This window comes from Gorilla gorilla, chromosome 17, assembly GCF_029281585.2.
Source record: "Gorilla gorilla gorilla isolate KB3781 chromosome 17, NHGRI_mGorGor1-v2.1_pri, whole genome shotgun sequence".
Classification (NCBI taxonomy): domain Eukaryota; kingdom Metazoa; phylum Chordata; class Mammalia; order Primates; family Hominidae; genus Gorilla; species Gorilla gorilla.
The window spans coordinates 99,402,118-99,421,105 of NC_073241.2; the positions used below are offsets into that span (position 1 = coordinate 99,402,118).

Sequence of the window (18,988 nt, forward strand, 5' to 3'; positions counted from 1 at the left end):
GTCCATGTGATCTCATTGTTCAATTCCCACCTATGAGTGAGAATATGTGGTGTTTGGTTTTTTGTTCTTGCGATAGTTTACTGAGAATGATGGTTTCCAATTTCATCCATGTCCCTACAAAGGACATGAACTCATCATTTTTTATGGCTGCATAGTATTCCATGGTGTATATGTGCCACATTTTCTTAATCCAGTCTATCATTGTTGGACATTTGGGTTGGTTCCAAGTCTTTGCTATTGTGAATAATGCCGCAATAAACATACGTGTGCATGTGTCTTTACAGCAGCATGATTTATAGTCCTTTGGGTATATACCCAGTAATGGGATGGCTGGGTCAAATGGTATTTCTAGTTCTAGATCCATGAGGAATCGCCACACTGACTTCCACAATGGTTGAACTAGTTTACAGTCCCACCAACAGTGTAAAAGTGTTCCTATTTCTCCACATCCTCTCCAGCACCTGTTGTTTCCTGACTTTTTAATGATTGCCATTCTAACTGGTGTGAGATGATATCTCATTGTGGTTTTGATTTGCATTTCTCTGATGGCCAGTGATGATGAGCATTTTTTCATGTGTTTTTTGGCTGCATAAATGTCTTCTTTTGAGAAGTGTCTGTTCATGTCCTTCGCCCACTTTTTGATGGGGTTGTTTGTTTTTTTCTTGTAAATTTGTTTGAGTTCATTGTAGATTCTAGATATTAGCCCTTTGTCAGATGAGTAGGTTGCGACAATTTTCTCCCATGTTGTAGGTTGCCTGTTCACTCTGATGGTAGTTTCTTTTGCTGTGCAGAAGCTCTTTAGTTTAATTAGATCCCATTTGTCAATTTTGTCTTTTGTTGCCATTGCTTTTGGTGTTTTGGACATGAAGTCCTTGCCCACGCCTATGTCCTGAATGGTAATGCCTAGGTTTTCTTCTAGGGTTTTTATGGTTTTAGGTCTAACGTTTAAATCTTTAATCCATCTTGAATTGATTTTTGTATAAGGTGTAAGGAAGGGATCCAGTTTCAGCTTTCTACATATGGCTAGCCAGTTTTCCCAGCACCATTTATTAAACAGGGAATCCTTTCCCCATTGCTTGTTTTTCTCAGGTTTGTCAAAGATTAGATAGTTGTAGGTATGCGGCGTTATTTCTGAGGGCTCTGTTCTGTTCCATTGATGTATATCTCTGTTTTGGTACCAGTACCATGCTGTTTTGGTTACTGTAGCCTTGTAGTATAGTTTGAAGTCAGGTAGTGTGATGCCTCCAGCTTTGTTCTTTTGGCTTAGGATTGACTTGGCGATGCGGGCTCTTTTTTGGTTCCATATGAACTTTAAAGTAGTTTTTTCCAATTCTGTGAAGAAAGTCATTGGTAGCTTGATGGGGATGGCATTGAATCTGTAAATGACCTTGGGCAGTATGGCCATTTTCACGATATTGATTCTTCCTACCCATGAGCATGGAATGTTCTTCCATTTGTTTGTATCCTCTTTTATTTCGTTGAGAAGTGGTTTGTAGTTCTCCTTGAAGAGGTCCTTCACATCCCTTGTAAGTTGGATTCCTAGGTATTTTATTCTCTTTGAAGCAGTTGTGAATGGGAGTTCACTCATGATTTGGTTCTCTGTTTGTCTGTTGTTGGTGTATAAGAATGCTTGTGATTTTTGTACATTGATTTTGTATCCTGAGACTTTGCTGAAGTTGCTTATCAGCTTAAGGAGATTTTGCAAGGAGGAACTGGTACCATTCCTTCTGAAACTATTCCAATCAATAGAAAAAGAGGGAATCCTCCCTAACTCATTTTATGAGGCCAGCATCATTCTGATACCAAAGCCGGGCAGAGACACAACCAAAAAAGAGAATTTTAGACCAATATCCTTGATGAACATTGATGCAAAAATCCTCAATAAAATACTGGCAAACCGAATCCAGCAGCACATCAAAAAGCTTATCCACCATGATCAAGTGGGCTTCATCCCTGGGATGCAAGGCTGGTTCAATATACGCAAATCAATAAATGTAATCCAGCATATAAACAGAGCCAAAGACAAAAACCACATGATTATCTCAATAGATGCAGAAAAAGCCTTTGACAAAATTCAACAACCCTTCATGCTAAAAACTCTCAATAAATTAGGTATTGATGGGACGTATTTCAAAATAATAAGAGCTATCTACGACAAACCCACAGCCAATATCATACTGAATGGGCAAAAACTGGAAGCATTCCCTTTGAAAACTGGCACAAGACAGGGATGCCCCCTCTCACCGCTCCTATTCAACATAGTGTTGGAAGTTCTGGCCAGGGCAATCAGGCAGGAGAAGGAAATAAAGGGTATTCAATTAGGAAAAGAGGAAGTCAAATTGTCCCTGTTTGCAGACGACATGATTGTTTATCTAGAAAACCCCATTGTCTCAGCACAAAATCACTTTTCATTTCATCTTTCCCTCTAAAGAAACCTCACTGTCCCTTGACTACACCATCTTTTATGGGATCAATCACATCTGGCCTTAGAGTGAAGGAGGAAGCAAACATACTTCTGGACTCAAAAGAATGGTCTACCAGTTACCATGCTAGGAACTTGAACAAGCATGCACTCCATGGAGTGGGACCTCCCTCCATGCCCTAATTTCCTCTTTTGCAAAATAGTAACAATGCTTTTCAGTTTTTTTAATACTATGAAGTGTAAAAATTCTCTTTAAATGTTTAGAAAAACTAAAATCAGTTTTCTTTAAATCTGTGTTCCAGAAAAAAGTTTGAAAGTATCACATATTTCACAAAGAAAGGCTCAAAAAGAAAGGAATTACATTTCCCACACATTTTATTTTGACAATTGATAAATTTAAAAAAATACAGACATAGTTCTGCTCAGGAACAACAGAAGAGACCAAATTTTGGTCATAAAGCTGTTGCTGCACACAGGTGTGTAAGAGGCACAAACAGCTATCCATCTTGGATATAAACGTGATTTTGAGAAGAAAAACAACACCTAATGGCTGCATCCTCCTACCCTAGAGGAGGAGAATACTGAGTTCGATAGAGGCCACTCCTGAGGAAGCATTTACAAGGGTGATGCCCCAAAGCCAACAATGACACTCTGCTTACTCTATCTGCAGTTTATCAAACATACAGGACCCAACAATCCTTACGAAGCTTGCCAAACAACAGAACTAATACACATTAGGTAACAGCATGAAAGTCCCTAACTTGGCATTAACAGCACAAAATGGATAGTGACCCAGGAGAGCATGCTGGATGACATGACCCAAATCAAAAGATGATGCTTTCCTTGGAAAGATAAAATGGAAAAACCAGCCAACTAACCAATAAAGGATTGCATTTTTTCTCAATTCTGAGATAAACAAAACAAAGATATAAATAAGCAGATAAGCTGATTAATAAGATTTACATCCACTCAATTTATACCTCAATTTGTAACTTCAACATTTTCTTATACATAAGAAAGTATGACTTGGTCTAAGTACTGACAGCTTTGGTTTAAAGTAATACTGGCAGAATGAAAACACTCTCCAGATTTTTCTCCTGTTGGGACAAAGATACACATCATCTTGGGTATGGTAAAGAAAATATAACTAGTAGAATTAGGGTACGAAGACTATTTTTGTAACTAAAAGTCACCCATTCTAAAAATTCTGTTTGGAAACCTCCCGAAAAAGAAAGTAAAAAGTAAACTCTACAAAAATTCTAACAGAATACACTAGCCTTTAGAGAAAATAATAAGAAATAAATTTTACACATATTACAAAATTCTTTAAAAAAACTGAAAAGATTCCATTGGTATATATTTCTAAAAGTCTGTGTTACATTCAAACACAAACAAGTTAAAGACCTTCACTTTAATTGGGGTGCTTCTTTCTTTAATAATGACTACAATGAATAACGTATTTCCAAATTTTCTCAGAAAATCTAGTATTCTAACCTGTAAGATTAAATGTTATTACAAAATAGAGAAATTCAAAAGGTTGATATGCTTTTGCTTTTTGTATTTAGGTTTTCTTGTATAGGATAAATACGACTTCAGTGCTCACCACAAAATAGCTAAGATAACTCAAAGTTAATTACAGCAATTATTATTTACTGAGTACCTACTAAAAGCAAAAAAACTGAAATATGTACAAAGATTTCAAGGCTAGTCTATAGCCCTTTTGACAAATAGGCTAACAAACAAAATTTACTTTTAAGCACACATTCATGCTGTCCTTCTGTGAACTAAATAACCAATTAAGACAATTCAGTTTGGCATTTATCATATTACTGCTCTTGTTGAGACAAAGGTATACACTATCTCCACCTTGGAAAGGAAAGCATGACATCTAGTGGAACTCGGGTAATTATCTTACTTTTCCATATGAAGGTCCAATGTAGCACTACACACAAATACTTCTCTTGAATCTAGGGAAAAAAAGACTTAAAACTGTAGCAAAAAGTATCAGTCTTTTGAGAAACTAGGAGATAGATTAAACATAATCTTTACATTATAATGTCTGTATAATAATTATTATTCTCATATTATTTTTGTTCCTGGAAACAGGTATATCAAATCTTTGCCTTCCTGATATGTTGTATAATACACTATTTCAAAAACACTTTAAAATTAAAAGTAACGTTTCCCAGTTGAGAATAAATGATTCTGTATGTTTGTAAATAACTGAAACCTAGTATCAATCATTCCTTATAAATACTCAGTGTTTCAAACTTTTCTGCAAAAAAAGCAACTAATGCACTAATGAAAGGGGAAGGAAAGAAGGCATGCAAACAGGCATATATAAATTTCAGGTATTCCAGATAAACTTCTATGTGATGCAAGTATTTAGAAGTGTGTTTAAAGTTGTCAGCACCACACTAGAATCATTTGAATGTTCTTCATATTGCCCTGCCCTTAAGCACAATTTCAGGGTAATCAACCATTTTTAACATGTAGGATTTGTTCTCTTCTAATACTAACGAAAAACATATTTTCACACTTTCGTACTATCAGAAAAGGTAGGAAAGAGAGGTTGAAAATTCTCAGCTAAAGGGATATTCAGTGTAGCTATACCGTAACAAGACACACGCTGGTTCAAACTCCAGTTCTGCTACCTATAGCAGTAATGATCACAAAGTTACTTTACTTCAGAGTGGCTTGCGCACACAGAAAAGCAAGACAAGTATCTATAATGTATGACTGATGTGCAGCTTGAATACAATAATTTAGCAAAATTCTGCAGACAGCACTTCGAATAAATCATAGCTGTTACAACCTTACACTTTGTATTCTTAACTCTCCCACTAGGCAAACTCAAATTTTTTCAGAGATTCAAAATAAAGGACTTATGCATTCTTTGCAAGTACCGTTGTTTCTGAAGTGGAGAGAGAACTTGGATCTCGATCCTGACTTATCCTAGATGGAGCCCTCCAAAACTTGAATGAGTCATCTAAACCTGCAACAACGAGAAAACTGTTAACATGGACACCCTCCTAGGAACTGTAACAATTAACTAAAAGGGTACTCATTACAGGAAACCAATTCAAAACTAAAGAAAGAAAAAAACTTATATGGATCTGGCTTCTGAGATAGACCACTATTTAAAAAAAAAAAAAATCTAAGGAGAGTTTTTTTTTTTTAATGTGCATAAGAATCACTGAGAGCTTGCTAAAGCAGCTGCTTCAGCCCCAGCCCCAGAGGCTCCAATACCCCAGGTCAGAGTGGAAGCCCTGAGTGTTCACTTCTAACAAGTTCACAGAAGATGCCAATGCTGTTAGTTTAAGGGCCATGCTCTAAGTAACTGATCCAGAGAAATCTAAACAATTAAGTGAGTCACTTTTCTAAGAGGGATATTTAAAATGTTCAAAACTTCATCAAATCTCATTTTCTTGATTCCTCCAAGAAGTAAACAGAAAAGTGAATCACACATTCACACTTAATTATTTGGGGATAAAGGAACTTCATGTCTTCAACTTACTCTTAAATGGCTCAAAAAGAGTATATATAGATCATACATATCCGTTTATTTATACACACATACACACACATGTGGCAGGATGTAAATACAGTAAAATGTTAACATTTGAGAATTTTTTTATACTATTCCTGAAGCTTTTCTGTAAGTTTGAAACTATGGCAAGATTCTAAAAAATTATTATAAAAATGAATTTAAAAATAAAAGCTATTTATATTATTAAATTACTATTACAAGATATAATTATTTTTATGCGCTCAGATCTTATACTTAGCAAATCTACAAGAACCTACAAACAAAAGGAATAAAAAGGTTTCAGGAAAATATTGTGACAAATAAGTAACATACTAAAATAAATAACTTTTTGATACATGAGCAAAATGAATTAGAAAATATAGTGGGAAAAAGTCTCATTCACAAGAAGGATAAAAAAACTGTACATTGCCTAGAAGTGAAAGTTCCAAAACAGTTTGAGACGTTAATAGAGAAAGAAACTATAAAACTGTACTGATGGGCATAACTTATAAAGTATTAATAAGATGTCAAAAATAATTTCCATGAAGAATTTATAACATAGAAAAATGCTTGCAGAATATTTAGTGAAAGAAGGAAATACAAAAATGTACACAAGATATGAACATAATTACATAAAACAAACGAAGGCTATACAGAGAAAGAAGACGGGAAGAAAATACATCTCTCTGGGTGGTAGAACTGGAAATGAATGTTTTCCCTGTATACTTTCATTTTTCAAATTTTAAAAACAAATATATATATTTTTAACAGTTTTTACAAGTTACATATTACAAAAATAAAAATATAAAGATATCGTACTTACCATTTAAATCATTGCTTTCTGAATTTCTATCAAAAGCAGAAAAATTCAAATCAAACATACACCGTCCTAGGTAACAATGCTTTACCATCTGATTCAAATGTTCATAAAAATGGCAGTGATATAAAAGAGCCTGAAGGGCAGGTTTTCCAATGAGCGATAGGCCAGAGTCCTCATCATGAACACAGGGACCCTGTAGGAAGAGAGGGAAAGAAAAAGGAGACACTGATTTATCCAACAATTTCCTTAAAAAGATCCATTGTCTCCTCTCGAGGAAACAAACGGGTCCCAGATGCTCCCATCTCCTTCCACTCTGCTTTTGTCCTTACACAGTTACAGCAGCCTGACCTAGGACAAATTATTCCATAATACTCTAGGTCTTTGCTGCCTAAACACCCCCGTGAAGGGACAAAGCTGATCTTTCTCTTGAGGGGCCATTTCATTTAAAATGTTTCTATGGAATGATCAGCTTTAACCAAGAAATCATATACTTGAGCCAAAAACACAATAAAAGCAGTATTTTTCAACCTACATATAATAGTAAAATAATAGGTGTTAAAATATATGAAGGTGGTCCATATATTATGTTCAGAATTATTTTTTATACCTATCACTAAGCCAGGTAAAATGAAAAGGTCCATCAATATCCATATGGCAAAATCTGTCACATTACTTCCCACTGAATTAATCCTGACAAGGAAAAAAACACACACATGTATACATACACACACATGAACTGCCACCAGGAGGCTGAAAAGAATCTGCTATTACACAATTTTTCTCTTTGCATTTTTCCCAAACAATTTTTTGCATTGTCACTTACTACTTTTCCTGGAGTATCTAATAGCAAAAAGCAAGCAATAAGGATTGGTTTGAAGTTTGCAAATAATCCTATCATTAGTTTATAAATATTTCTATTTTCTGGGAAATTATAATAAAGTTAAGATTTCAAAACAGGCCATAAGAGAGAGAAAAATAGAAGACAGCAAACAGAAATCTAAGAGCCAACAGGAAAGATATGTTCAAAACATATTGCAAGTTGACCTTTAACCATAAGATTTGTATGTGTGTCTGTTCTCTCACCCTCCCCATCACCAAAAGAAGACGGATATTTTAACTTACTCTTCAGGAAGACAAAGGAATTCACAAGTTAAAGGCATGATTACACTAACAAGGTTATTTCTATTAACACTTCTTTTTAAGGACATTTATATACATCATTATAATTAAACCTCTTCAATATTCAATGTCTTTTATGACTATGAAGTTGTTATTGCTGTGTTGTAATAAATCTACCAACACTGTGAGCTTACTCGTCCTAAACAGAGCAATTTATATAAGAAATAAGACTACTGTAATGAACAGCCAGCACATGGTGGTCACTGTCGTTATTTTAAATGCAGAGGTCTAGAAGAATCCGGTAAAATAGAGAGAAATACAAAGTGAATGGGGTTATGTGGCTCCTGTTTATTAACCAAGGTATATGTGACAGGTACTGGCACCCTTTAATACACTACCTTATTTTATTATATAGAATGAAGTATTCACCCAAAATCACAGAGTCAATCTTAACATTCACAGCTTCAAGAAATTCTTTTAAGCAAGTTATAACATACTTGAACGTACAAAACATGCCAAACACCCAAGAGATTTGCAATAAACTGCTTAACATCACAAATTAGAGTCCTCATTATAATAATATAGGGAAGGAATTAACAAATAAGACAAGAATTGTAGAGGGTTTACTAGCTTCACTCCATCTAAAAAATTCAATAAATCAAAAGTGATTAATCAAAGTTGTACAAAAACTATTTTTCAAAATATATTTTATGATACAAAGAACCACTTAAAAATATTTTGCCATACAGATTATATAAAATTATGCAATTTTTCATATTTTTGCAAAATTCTGTCTACATGAATGCTTCCTCTATCAGTTACCACAACCCAAAATTCACAAACCTTTAATGAAAATAGAGAAGAGAATGTAAACTGTATAAATCTTAAAAACAGAAAAAAATGACATCTACAGCTCTTTGAGAGCTCTTAAATCTGCTGATTCTTTATTCTGTTCAAGGCCTACTGAGGCTGATGGCTATACCAACTGTTAGGAAGACAAGAGTTACAAACCCACTGTCTTCTAAAATCTAACATTTCTTTAGTTTTTAAGTATTTTAGAAGTGAGAAGTTATACATGTAAATATGATATTAGAACTCTTGCAATTATTCTCTAAATATGTAAAATTGTCACAGTGATAAAGAACCTAGTTCAATCACATTTTCCCTTCAATAAATTAAAAATTCTTTTCTAGTTCCTATTAATATAAACACAGACTTAGAAAATATAGGTAAGAAAGTCATAATAAGAGACACAAATTTATAACTAAATCTATCTAATAAAGTTTAGAATCTGTTCTATTTTTCCTCTGTTTATAAATCATGGTAAAAATTATTTAGCCTACCAAGATTGAAGAAGCTAATTTAGCTTATGAACAAAAAATTTAATATCATAGAAAATAGTGCAAAAAGGTTTAAGATATAGAAATACAAAAGGAAATAAGAGAAAATAAATTCAAGAGGCCTAATAAGGGACTTACAATTTCTGGAAAGATAAAATATAACACAAAAAAAAGGAAATTCATCTTAAAAGAAATAAATATGAAAAGATTTGTCAGAGCCAAAAAAATATATAGAAGATCCAAATCTTCAAATTAAGGAGCTTAATAAATGTCAAGCAAGAAAAATGGAAAAAAAGATACATAATAAAAAAATTCTAAACATTGAGGACAAAGAGATGATAATGAAAGAAAACATCAGCCATGAAGAAGTAAAAAGAGTCAGATGAAAATTCAACTTCTCATCAGTAGCACTGGATGCTAGAATACAGTGAAGCAAATTCTTGGGAGGAACAATCTTCATCAAACATATGGTAACTAACCACACTATCAATCCAGTGCAATTTAAAGACATTTTCAAATATGCAAGAACTTGTGATATTTATCTCTCATGCACTTGTCACTAGTTACCAGTACAATCATTTTGAGAATTACGACTAGGAAAAGAAATTCTAACAGAAGAGAAAGGATGATTAAGAGCTTAGAAAAACTTTAGACATTAGACATGATATGGACCCACAATATAAGAAAAAACAAACAGGAACCTCAAGGGAAAATAAATCACCCAAATCAATTTTTAAATTATATTTTTATATATACATATATACACACACACATATACATGTATACATACATACAAATACCAGAAAACTTTTCCTCTGAGTATTAGATGAGTTGGTCCTGGAAGCCGAGATAAGAAAGTGTAATCACAGCCCACTAAGTGTCTCTGTAGTGAGTTACGGTTTTCAACTTTTAGAAGCAACCTACAGATAAAATTGAGACTGCAGATGAGAATGTAAACATAATCAACGCTCACAAAACAAAAGTAAAAATAAAACTATTAAAGATGGGTATTAGAAATGGAAGAGGAAAGACTGAAGAAAACGACAGGTACATCTCAGCCATGTCTTATTCATCTCAAAATGGGTTGGGGTCAAAAGATATGATGCATGGGTGACAAAACCAGGAAGAGCAAGTGTGACCAGTGGAGAAATAAGAGCAGTAATACCACTATGGTACTATGAGATACTGTGGTATCTGCAGGAAATTGTGTACATGAGCTAAATCCTTAGGTACTAAAGTAGTATATGAATAAATATATTATTGCAAACATGCTATTTAGATATACAGTGGTAACTCCCTGAAGAATTAAAATCAAAGGTAAAACTGTCCCAGTGAATGGAGAGGGATAGTGAATTTCACTATAAGCTCTATTAGCTTTTTTTTAACCATATGTATTTATTACTTGAAAAAAAAATTTCTTCTAAAAAGTTCAATTAGTGCATTCAAAATATTCTTGAACTGCTCAAAAGAAAACCGAGTAATCTGAAATAGGCACATATTACATAAAAATTATTTTATTTTTTATTTAACTAAGCATTAAGCCTGAATCCCCATTCTCTACACTTATTAAGAGAGCTTTATAATGGAGCCAAGCCCAGGATATGCACAAAGGATGGCCAGGCTCAGGCTTTCACAGATAACTAATGGTTCAAGGGCCAGAACAATGAAGTCTTTCATGCACAGACTAGGCTCTGCTCCATACATCCATCAGTAATTGATGGGGTTACCTTCTAGCATAGTGGGGAAATTAGCGCAATCAGGTCTAATTGCTCTGTCTCAAGACTTCTGTATCATGACTAGCCTTGCCCTCAGGTGAGTTCTGGGGCTGCCAGATCATCTGCCGAATTGCCAGAGAGAGCTGAGAAGGAAAGTAAGAAAGCTCTTCAAATCACCAGAATGCCATTACAAATACATTTACAAAGAAAACTGCAAATTAATTATGTCATATCAAGCTCCAATTAATTTGAAAACATCTTTATCAAGAATGCAATAAATCAGAATACTAATTTTAAAATGCATATTATACTCCTAGTGTCAGTGCTAATATACCCGTTAGCTATAATTGAAAAGGTACTAGAAGCAAAGAATAACATCTAAGAAGATATAATATTTTCAAGGAGAAAAATGAATTATTGTCATATATAACAAAAACGCTATAATCCAAAGACTGTAGAAATGACCCTAAATACATTAGAAATCCGAAACTACATGTAAAATATGAATATCATTACAATGATACCAGTTTACCAAGTACTCATGGTCTTCTGGAAATACTCATGATGCTTCATAACAAACATATTAAAAGATAAAAATAATACATATTAATCATATCAAATATCAAAATAATATACAACTATAAATGTGTTGACTATTTAAAACATATACACAGACAATTACTAACTTTGTTCACTGACAGGACATAGAAGCAACGACACCCCAGGAACAATGAATACATCGAGAACGCAGATCTTGGTTTCTAAATACCATTCTCCATGAAAAGAAACCAGAGACCTTGGAGCAAATATCTGATTCCAGGATGGAGCTGGACAGTCTAGAACACTTTGCTGTACCAGAAGTAAGGAAATGGCTCAAATATTGATAAAGACACAAGAACCATTATGAAGAAATTTCCCCTGGCCAAAGCAAGAATGATTTGAACATTGAAACAAATAATGATAGAAACAGATTATAGCCCATTAAACAAACTTAAGAATCTTCAATCCATGCTGGTGCAAATAAGTGAATCACTAAATAAGCAAGGAAGAATGAAAAGTTCTTCCTTACAGTAGCATGTAATAAACATAGAAATGATGGAATTAGGAAATCATTTGGCAACAATTCTGTAATAACTGTTTCAGGTAAGAATCATGAATGGAATTTAAAACTAGGAAAACAGTGTGGAGATTTCTTAAAGAACTAAAAGTAGAACTACCAGTGGGATTCAGCAATCCCACTACTGGGTATCTACCCAGAGGAAAAGAAGTCATTATACAAAAAAGATACTTGCACACACGTTTATAGCAGCACAATTTGCAATTGCAAAAATGTATAACCAATTCAAATGCCCATCCACCAATGAGTGGATAAACTGGTGTGTGTGGTATCACACACACACACACACACGATGGAATACTACTCAGCCATAAAAAGGAATGAATTAATGGTATTTGCAGTGATCTGGATGAGATTGGAGACTATTATTCTAAGTGAAGTAACTCAGGAATGGAAAACCAAACATCATATGTTCTCACTCATAAGTGGGAGCTATTCTATGAGGATGCAAGGGCTTAAGAATGACACAATGGACTTTGGGGACTTGAGGGAAAAGGGTGGGAAGGGGTGAGGGATAAAAGATACAAACTGTGTGCAGTGTATACTGCTGAGGTGATGGGTACACCAAAATCTCACAAGTCACCACTAAAGAACTTACTCATGTAATCAAACACCACCTGTTCCCCAATAACTTATGGGGGAAAAAAAAGTAAAACAAAACAAAACAAAAAACTAGTGAAAGAAAGTTTGATGAGAAACAGATACTTACAGTCTCAGAGCACCTCCTTCCAAAAGAAAAAACTGTAACTTTCCAAAGGACAAAACAGGCAGATTCTATCTTTACTAAGTAATCAAAGTTAGTATCACCAACAATGGGAAAGAGCGATATAATATCTCTTGCATTATGCACTGAGAACCCATCACTTCTATGGTTTTTCTGCCAAAAATGCGTAACTCAAATCTAAACCTGGGGAAAAGGACAAATCTAATTGAAGTATATTACAAAAAATAAGTAGCCTGCATTCTTCAAAAATGTTAAGATCATAAATATTTAAAATTTTGAAACTATTTCAGATGAACGAAAGCAAATATGTAAGACAAGTATATGCAATGTGTATTCCTGAACTGGATCTTAGATCCAGGATTGGATTTTTTTTCTTTTTTTTTTCTATTAAAAACAGCAGTGGGACAACTGAAAATCCTTGAGTAATCTCCTAATTTTGATAATTATTATTGTGATTATGTAAGAGGATATCCTTATTTTTAGGAAATCCACACTTAAGTGTTCAGAGGAAAAGAAGCATTATGTCTACAACTCTCCAATAGTTTAGAAAGAAGACACTAGACAGAGCTGAAGTAAATGTGTAAAATAACATTTGGGGAATCTGTGTGAAGAGTACATAAAAATTGTATTGTTTCTACAAATTTCCTATAAATCTAATTTTTTTCAAAATAAAGTTTAAAAAGTCTGTGTACCAATTCAAAGTCCTGTCACAAACATGGAAAGCAACTACAGCATGAACAAGTTTATTTAAATCACAAACTGACAACCTATTATGTTATTTAAGTGCATGAAATTACCCTTTACATTTAAATGTGAGATCATTTTCAAGTGGAAAGAACTGAAATATTATTAAAATTGTGCATAAGCTACCATCATCATACATAACATGATTATAACAATGTTTCCTGGGTACATGTCATCCCCTGTAGGCCATAAGCCCAAGAATACTAAATTGGATTATCTGTGAATCTCCAATATTTAGACACTCAACAAATGTTTACAGAAATGAACTGAGATAAATTACATCAATAATCCATCTCTAATCAATAGATTTCTTGTTATAATCAACTCTAAAATTGGTTGTTAAAGTTTCAGGGATACGGATTTGTGACATTAGTCTTCAAACTAAACCCAGTTATGAAACCATTCACATTCAGGAGTCTTAACTCCTAGTCAGACTGTGGGAAACTGGTCTGAAAAACACTGGACAGTTGGGAGCCACAATACAGTTTCGTGTCAACTGAATATTGGCTCTGTTTTCTCTTCTTGGCAGAGAATGTAGTATGCAGGGTTTTTGTTTTTAGAGACAGGGTTTTGTTCTGTCACCCAGGCTGCAGCACAGTGACACAATCATAGCTTACTGTGGCCTCAAACTCCTGGGCTCAAGCAATCCTCCTGCCTCAGTCTCCTGAGTAGCTAGGGACTACAGGTGCATGCCACCATTCCAGGCCAATTTTTTAAATTTTTTTTTAGAGATGGGGTCTCACTATGTTGCCCAGGCTAGTCTCAAACTCCTGGGCTCAAGTGATCCTCTCACCTCAGCCTCCCCAAGTGTTGGGATTACAGGCATGAGCCACCACGCCCAGCTGGGATGTAGCTTTGAATGAGGCTGAGTTTGACTCAAGAACAAGACCAATGCTTGTAAATATCCCTCTGAAAAGTTAGTGTCCTGAATATAAAAGAGCTGTGACACACCAAAGACTGACACAGCAGGAACTGGGTTCTCATATCCAGCAGGGGCCTGGTATCAAGGCCCCTGGTAGGAGTGCTAGATGCCAAGGGAAGACAGGCCGAGATACTTCATCTGCTCCTCCTCTTGGTGACCACCCCACTTCCAGTATGCTTCTGCATCCACAGAAAAATAAAAGGGGACTTATGCTATGAAAATTAAGGCTTTATTTCTAACTGTATTTACTTATGATATTAAGACCAAAAGGATAACTCAAATGTTTTGCACATTTTAATGAATCAGTCAAGACAGATGGAGCACTTACTTTCTCTGTGGTAGGGGTTGGGAGAAACATTTTTAAAAATATAAAAAATGTAGCCCTGTCAGAAACAAACATTCTACACAGGAAGATTAAGTTAAATGGTAAGAAATAATGCAAATATGGAAAATAACCTAATTTAGTGGTAAGACATTAAATGTTAGTGTCTTTAAAAGGAAGGCTAAAATGGGAATTGCAGTGGTTGGTAAAATGATTTAATACTTTAAAAAAATCAATTGTTTTAAATTATTTACTTCCTATCTTGTCCGAGAAAAGATTTAAGGCCCATTACAAGGAAAGGTAAATTGTAACATGATAGTAAATGCATACCAGGAATAAAAGAAAGAAAAAAGCCAGAGATATGGAAAAAGTGCAACCATGAATAAAGCTTAGAAGGTAAGCTGGGTGTGGCAGCATGTGCCTGAGTCCCAGCTACTCAGGAGGCTGAGGCAGGCGTTATCACTTGAGCCCAGGAATTCAAGGCCAGCCTGGACAACACAGTGAGACCCCATCTTTTTTTTTTTTAAGTCATACAGAAAAAGTCACAATTGATAAAAGGGCTCTACTTTCTGGCATCTAACAATAAAAGGGAAACTCGGCTATAATATTATTCATAATTCATATATGCGTATTATTACTATTCACAAGTACAACAATTCTATGTCATGACATGAAGTAGGAATTTATGCTACTGTGCAGAGGAAGGAGAGGAAAAGGAGTAGTAATTATAAAGAGAATGCTTCAGAAAGCCTATGAAACAAGAGCACTAGCGGGCATTAATTTAGACTGCAGGCAGGAAAACAAAGTGCAAAGCAATAGAAGCAATTCTCTTTGTTAAAAAAAAAAATCAAATATTTACCTCAACCAAAATAAAATTTTAACAAAGCTCCTAAACATGCTGTTTCATGCTATATCCTCCAAAATACTATGAAAGGTACACTAAAATAAGTAAATGAAACATTTTGTTGAATAAGATTATTACTCATAATTCTACCAAAGACTGTTTGAATTTTAAAATACTGGCTATGTGGCCCCTTTTTCATGGTTGCAAAGGACCATGTGCCCCACTAGCTGCACCCAGAGACAACCATCTTGTTTCCTTCTTGCAGCAGCTATTTCTACTTTGGAATTTCAGACCCCACTAAACTTTCTGAAAATTGGATAACAGATATACTGAGTTAACTATTTTCACTGCCAAGGAAGGACACTTACACAAACAAAAATAACCAAAAAAAAAACTGAAAAGAGAGGAAGAAAATCTGAGTTTATTAAAAAGCATACAAGATTGTCCTTATTTATCTAATTTTTCTTAAGACTAGCAAAAGTTGTAATGAACTATTGTTTGAGACAGCAGTGGCTCTCCAACTTTTTTTATTTTGGCCAACGTAGCAAGGCCAAAACTCCAAAAGCTAACTTAAATCACTGTTTTCCACTTTTTAGTAGAAAAGGATTTCCATGATGAAGACTGGAGAATAACAAAACCAATAAACTGCAGTAAGCATGCCACCAGCAACAAACAGGAACTTTACTATTTAATTTCTAAGAGAAAGATATGAACAGCTACATACGGTTCTGTATTATAACATAATGTCCCAGGAACTTTAATATACTCTGCCTTTATACTTATTTCAATAATTAAAAATTCATTGGTAGTACATCATCAAGTATATCCATGTACATGGGTCACTAGTTTAACAATGGGAGTAGAGATGATTTGTATTTGAGCCAAAAACAACATGTTTTAAAATGTAGTCTCCAGATAACAGGTACCAAAACTACTACACTATTAATATAACTATTAATCCTGCATATTCCCTCCAGTTTTGTCTCCTGGTTTTATTACAACATGGAAAGTAGATAAGCAGCCATTATCAGAAGGCAATGTTAAAGAAATTATGAGCAAATTACAAGCTTGGGATTTACAATGACTGGCAGGGTTACCCTGGGTTTGTAAAGTTTGGAGAGGTAAGCCTTCCAAGAGTTAAATGCTACCTGGGCCTTGACAACCACCTGGATTCATGCTTCGGGTCATGTGCGGAAACTTGCCCTTGCTACGGCTCAGCTTGTTTCACTAACTCCTCTAAGAGTATAGTCTAATTAAAACTTAAAAATAAACCTTAGATTTATACAGGATTCTGAGGAGTGAGGTGTAGCAATATGATAAATATATCCCTATAAGGTGGAAATATATGGATAGGTAAAAGGACAGAAACAGCACATCTTATATCCCCAATAAGTGTACTTTTGTATCTTCCAAATTACCTAAAACTGCAGCAACATGGATGGAGGTGGAGGCCATTATCTAAGTGAACTAACTCAAAAATAGGAAATCAAATATTGCATGTTCTCACGTATAAGTGGGAGCTAACCAATGAATACACATGGACATAAAGATAGAAATAACAGACACTGAGACAGACTCCCAAGGAGGGAGTGGGGGAGGCGGCTGAGGTTATAAATTACCTAACTGGGTACAATGTTCAATATTTGGGTAATGAGTACACGAGAACCCCAATCCCCACCATTACGCAATATACTTATGTAACAAACATGTACATATATCCCATGAAGCTAGAATTTTTTTAATGTAAGCTATAAAAATGTTAGGTAACCATTTACTGATGTGATATTCAGAACATGAAAAAGAAAGTTAACCCAACAGAAATCAAAGCAAGATAAACTATAACCCGCACTGTGCACTAACCTAGAAAAGGAAAAAAAGATGTTAACATCAACACATATTTAACTATCTACAAATTTGTTTATTATTACTAAATTAGAGAAGTAATACAGCAAAGTGGGTAAGAGACTGCCTAGACTCAAAGCAAAGGCGTACCACTGACTAGCTGTGTGATTTAGGACAAACTATTTAAACTCTCTATGCAAAAGTTCCTAAGCTTAGAAAATAAGGATAGTAACAGTTCACAATTCAAACAATTATACAAGTTACTATGTCTTACATTTCTAGAAGGGTGCCTAAAACATAGTAAACATATGTTAACTATTATTATTTGCTTTAAATTATTTTGAACACTATAGAGAAGAATTTTTAAGTATGGTCAGCATAAGAAAAAATTCTACATTCTATTTTAAGAGACCCTTGTTGTCTTGTATATAGTTTCATCAATAATGAAATATACTACTTATACTGAAAATTTATCACCAATTAATTTGAAATATCTACTAGGTTGATAATTGTTTAAAATCACCCACCTGCCAAGTATAATCCTTTATAATTTCTGTAGGCATTGGAATTACAAGGAGATTCTGAAGAATAAATGCCGCCTGAAAATGTAAAAAAAAAAAAAAAAAAAAAAAAAAAAGGTCAATACTGCCATCTTGTGGTCATCTCTGAAATAACCAATATATTGTAATGTAATAGCAAAAGACATCTCTGGTCAACTGCACATACTGAGAGGTCATTATGAGAACTGTCAAACTGTATTTCTTGTTAGGTGATGACCTTGTTAGGTAATGACCTAACGGTATATGAAATTATTTCATCAGGAAATATATCTTTTCCTATTTCAGAATTCAGCTTTATTAAAAAATGATTTGTATAACATAAATTCTTCTGGTAGCATTTAAGAAATATAATTTTAGGTTTCTACTGTCCCCTTTCAGATTACACACACACACACACACACACACACACACCCCTCTGCCCCACTTTCTCCCTTCTCTTATACAGACTCCTTTCAATAAAAACTTGCTAACTAGAAATACAAACCACAAATGTCCAACTTGACTACATCCTGAAGATGATCAAATTAAATAATCATACAAATAGGAGCATTGATAGTCTGCTTAATGAAAGATGAAATAACCATAATGGGAGAATGACAGGATTAACAAGAGGATTCTAAGAAACTGACATTTCCAACCATGATAACTAGAAGTGATGGAAAAGCTTTAAAGTTGATAAATCAAGAAGCAGCCATAAATATAAACATCACTACTTAAAAACATGAAGGCAAATAGCAACAAAACTAGCCTTTTGAGCTTGGAGCTGGCAACTGCTAATGGTGGACCCAGGAGCTGCTGTTTTTTTTCATAAGCCTCTAAGTACAATTTGATTATTGTTTTAAAACCATTTACATGAATCATTACTTTAACAAAAGCAGCAATAAAAAAAAACCACAAGCTATTCAGAAAGAATTAAAATAGGGTTTATTTTTCCCTCTCATGTTATATGATAAATACTACAAAGAGTT

At 34.2% G+C, this 18,988-nt stretch overlaps 1 protein-coding gene across 4 annotated transcripts in view; it reads right to left on the bottom strand.

Annotated features, from left to right (window-relative positions):
- Window positions 1-18,988, bottom strand: part of RTTN (rotatin) — a 287,438-nt gene that overhangs the window by 67,215 nt on the left and 201,235 nt on the right. For all 4 annotated transcript variants that reach the window (XM_055368332.1, XM_019014234.4, XM_055368333.2 and 1 more), the window contains 3 exons: window positions 17,988-18,059; window positions 6,775-6,964; window positions 5,329-5,417 (listed from right to left, as the gene is read on the bottom strand). In XM_055368332.1, the coding sequence (XP_055224307.1) occupies window positions 5,329-5,417; window positions 6,775-6,964; window positions 17,988-18,059 (351 nt within the window). The remainder of the gene's footprint in view (window positions 1-5,328; window positions 5,418-6,774; window positions 6,965-17,987; window positions 18,060-18,988) is intronic.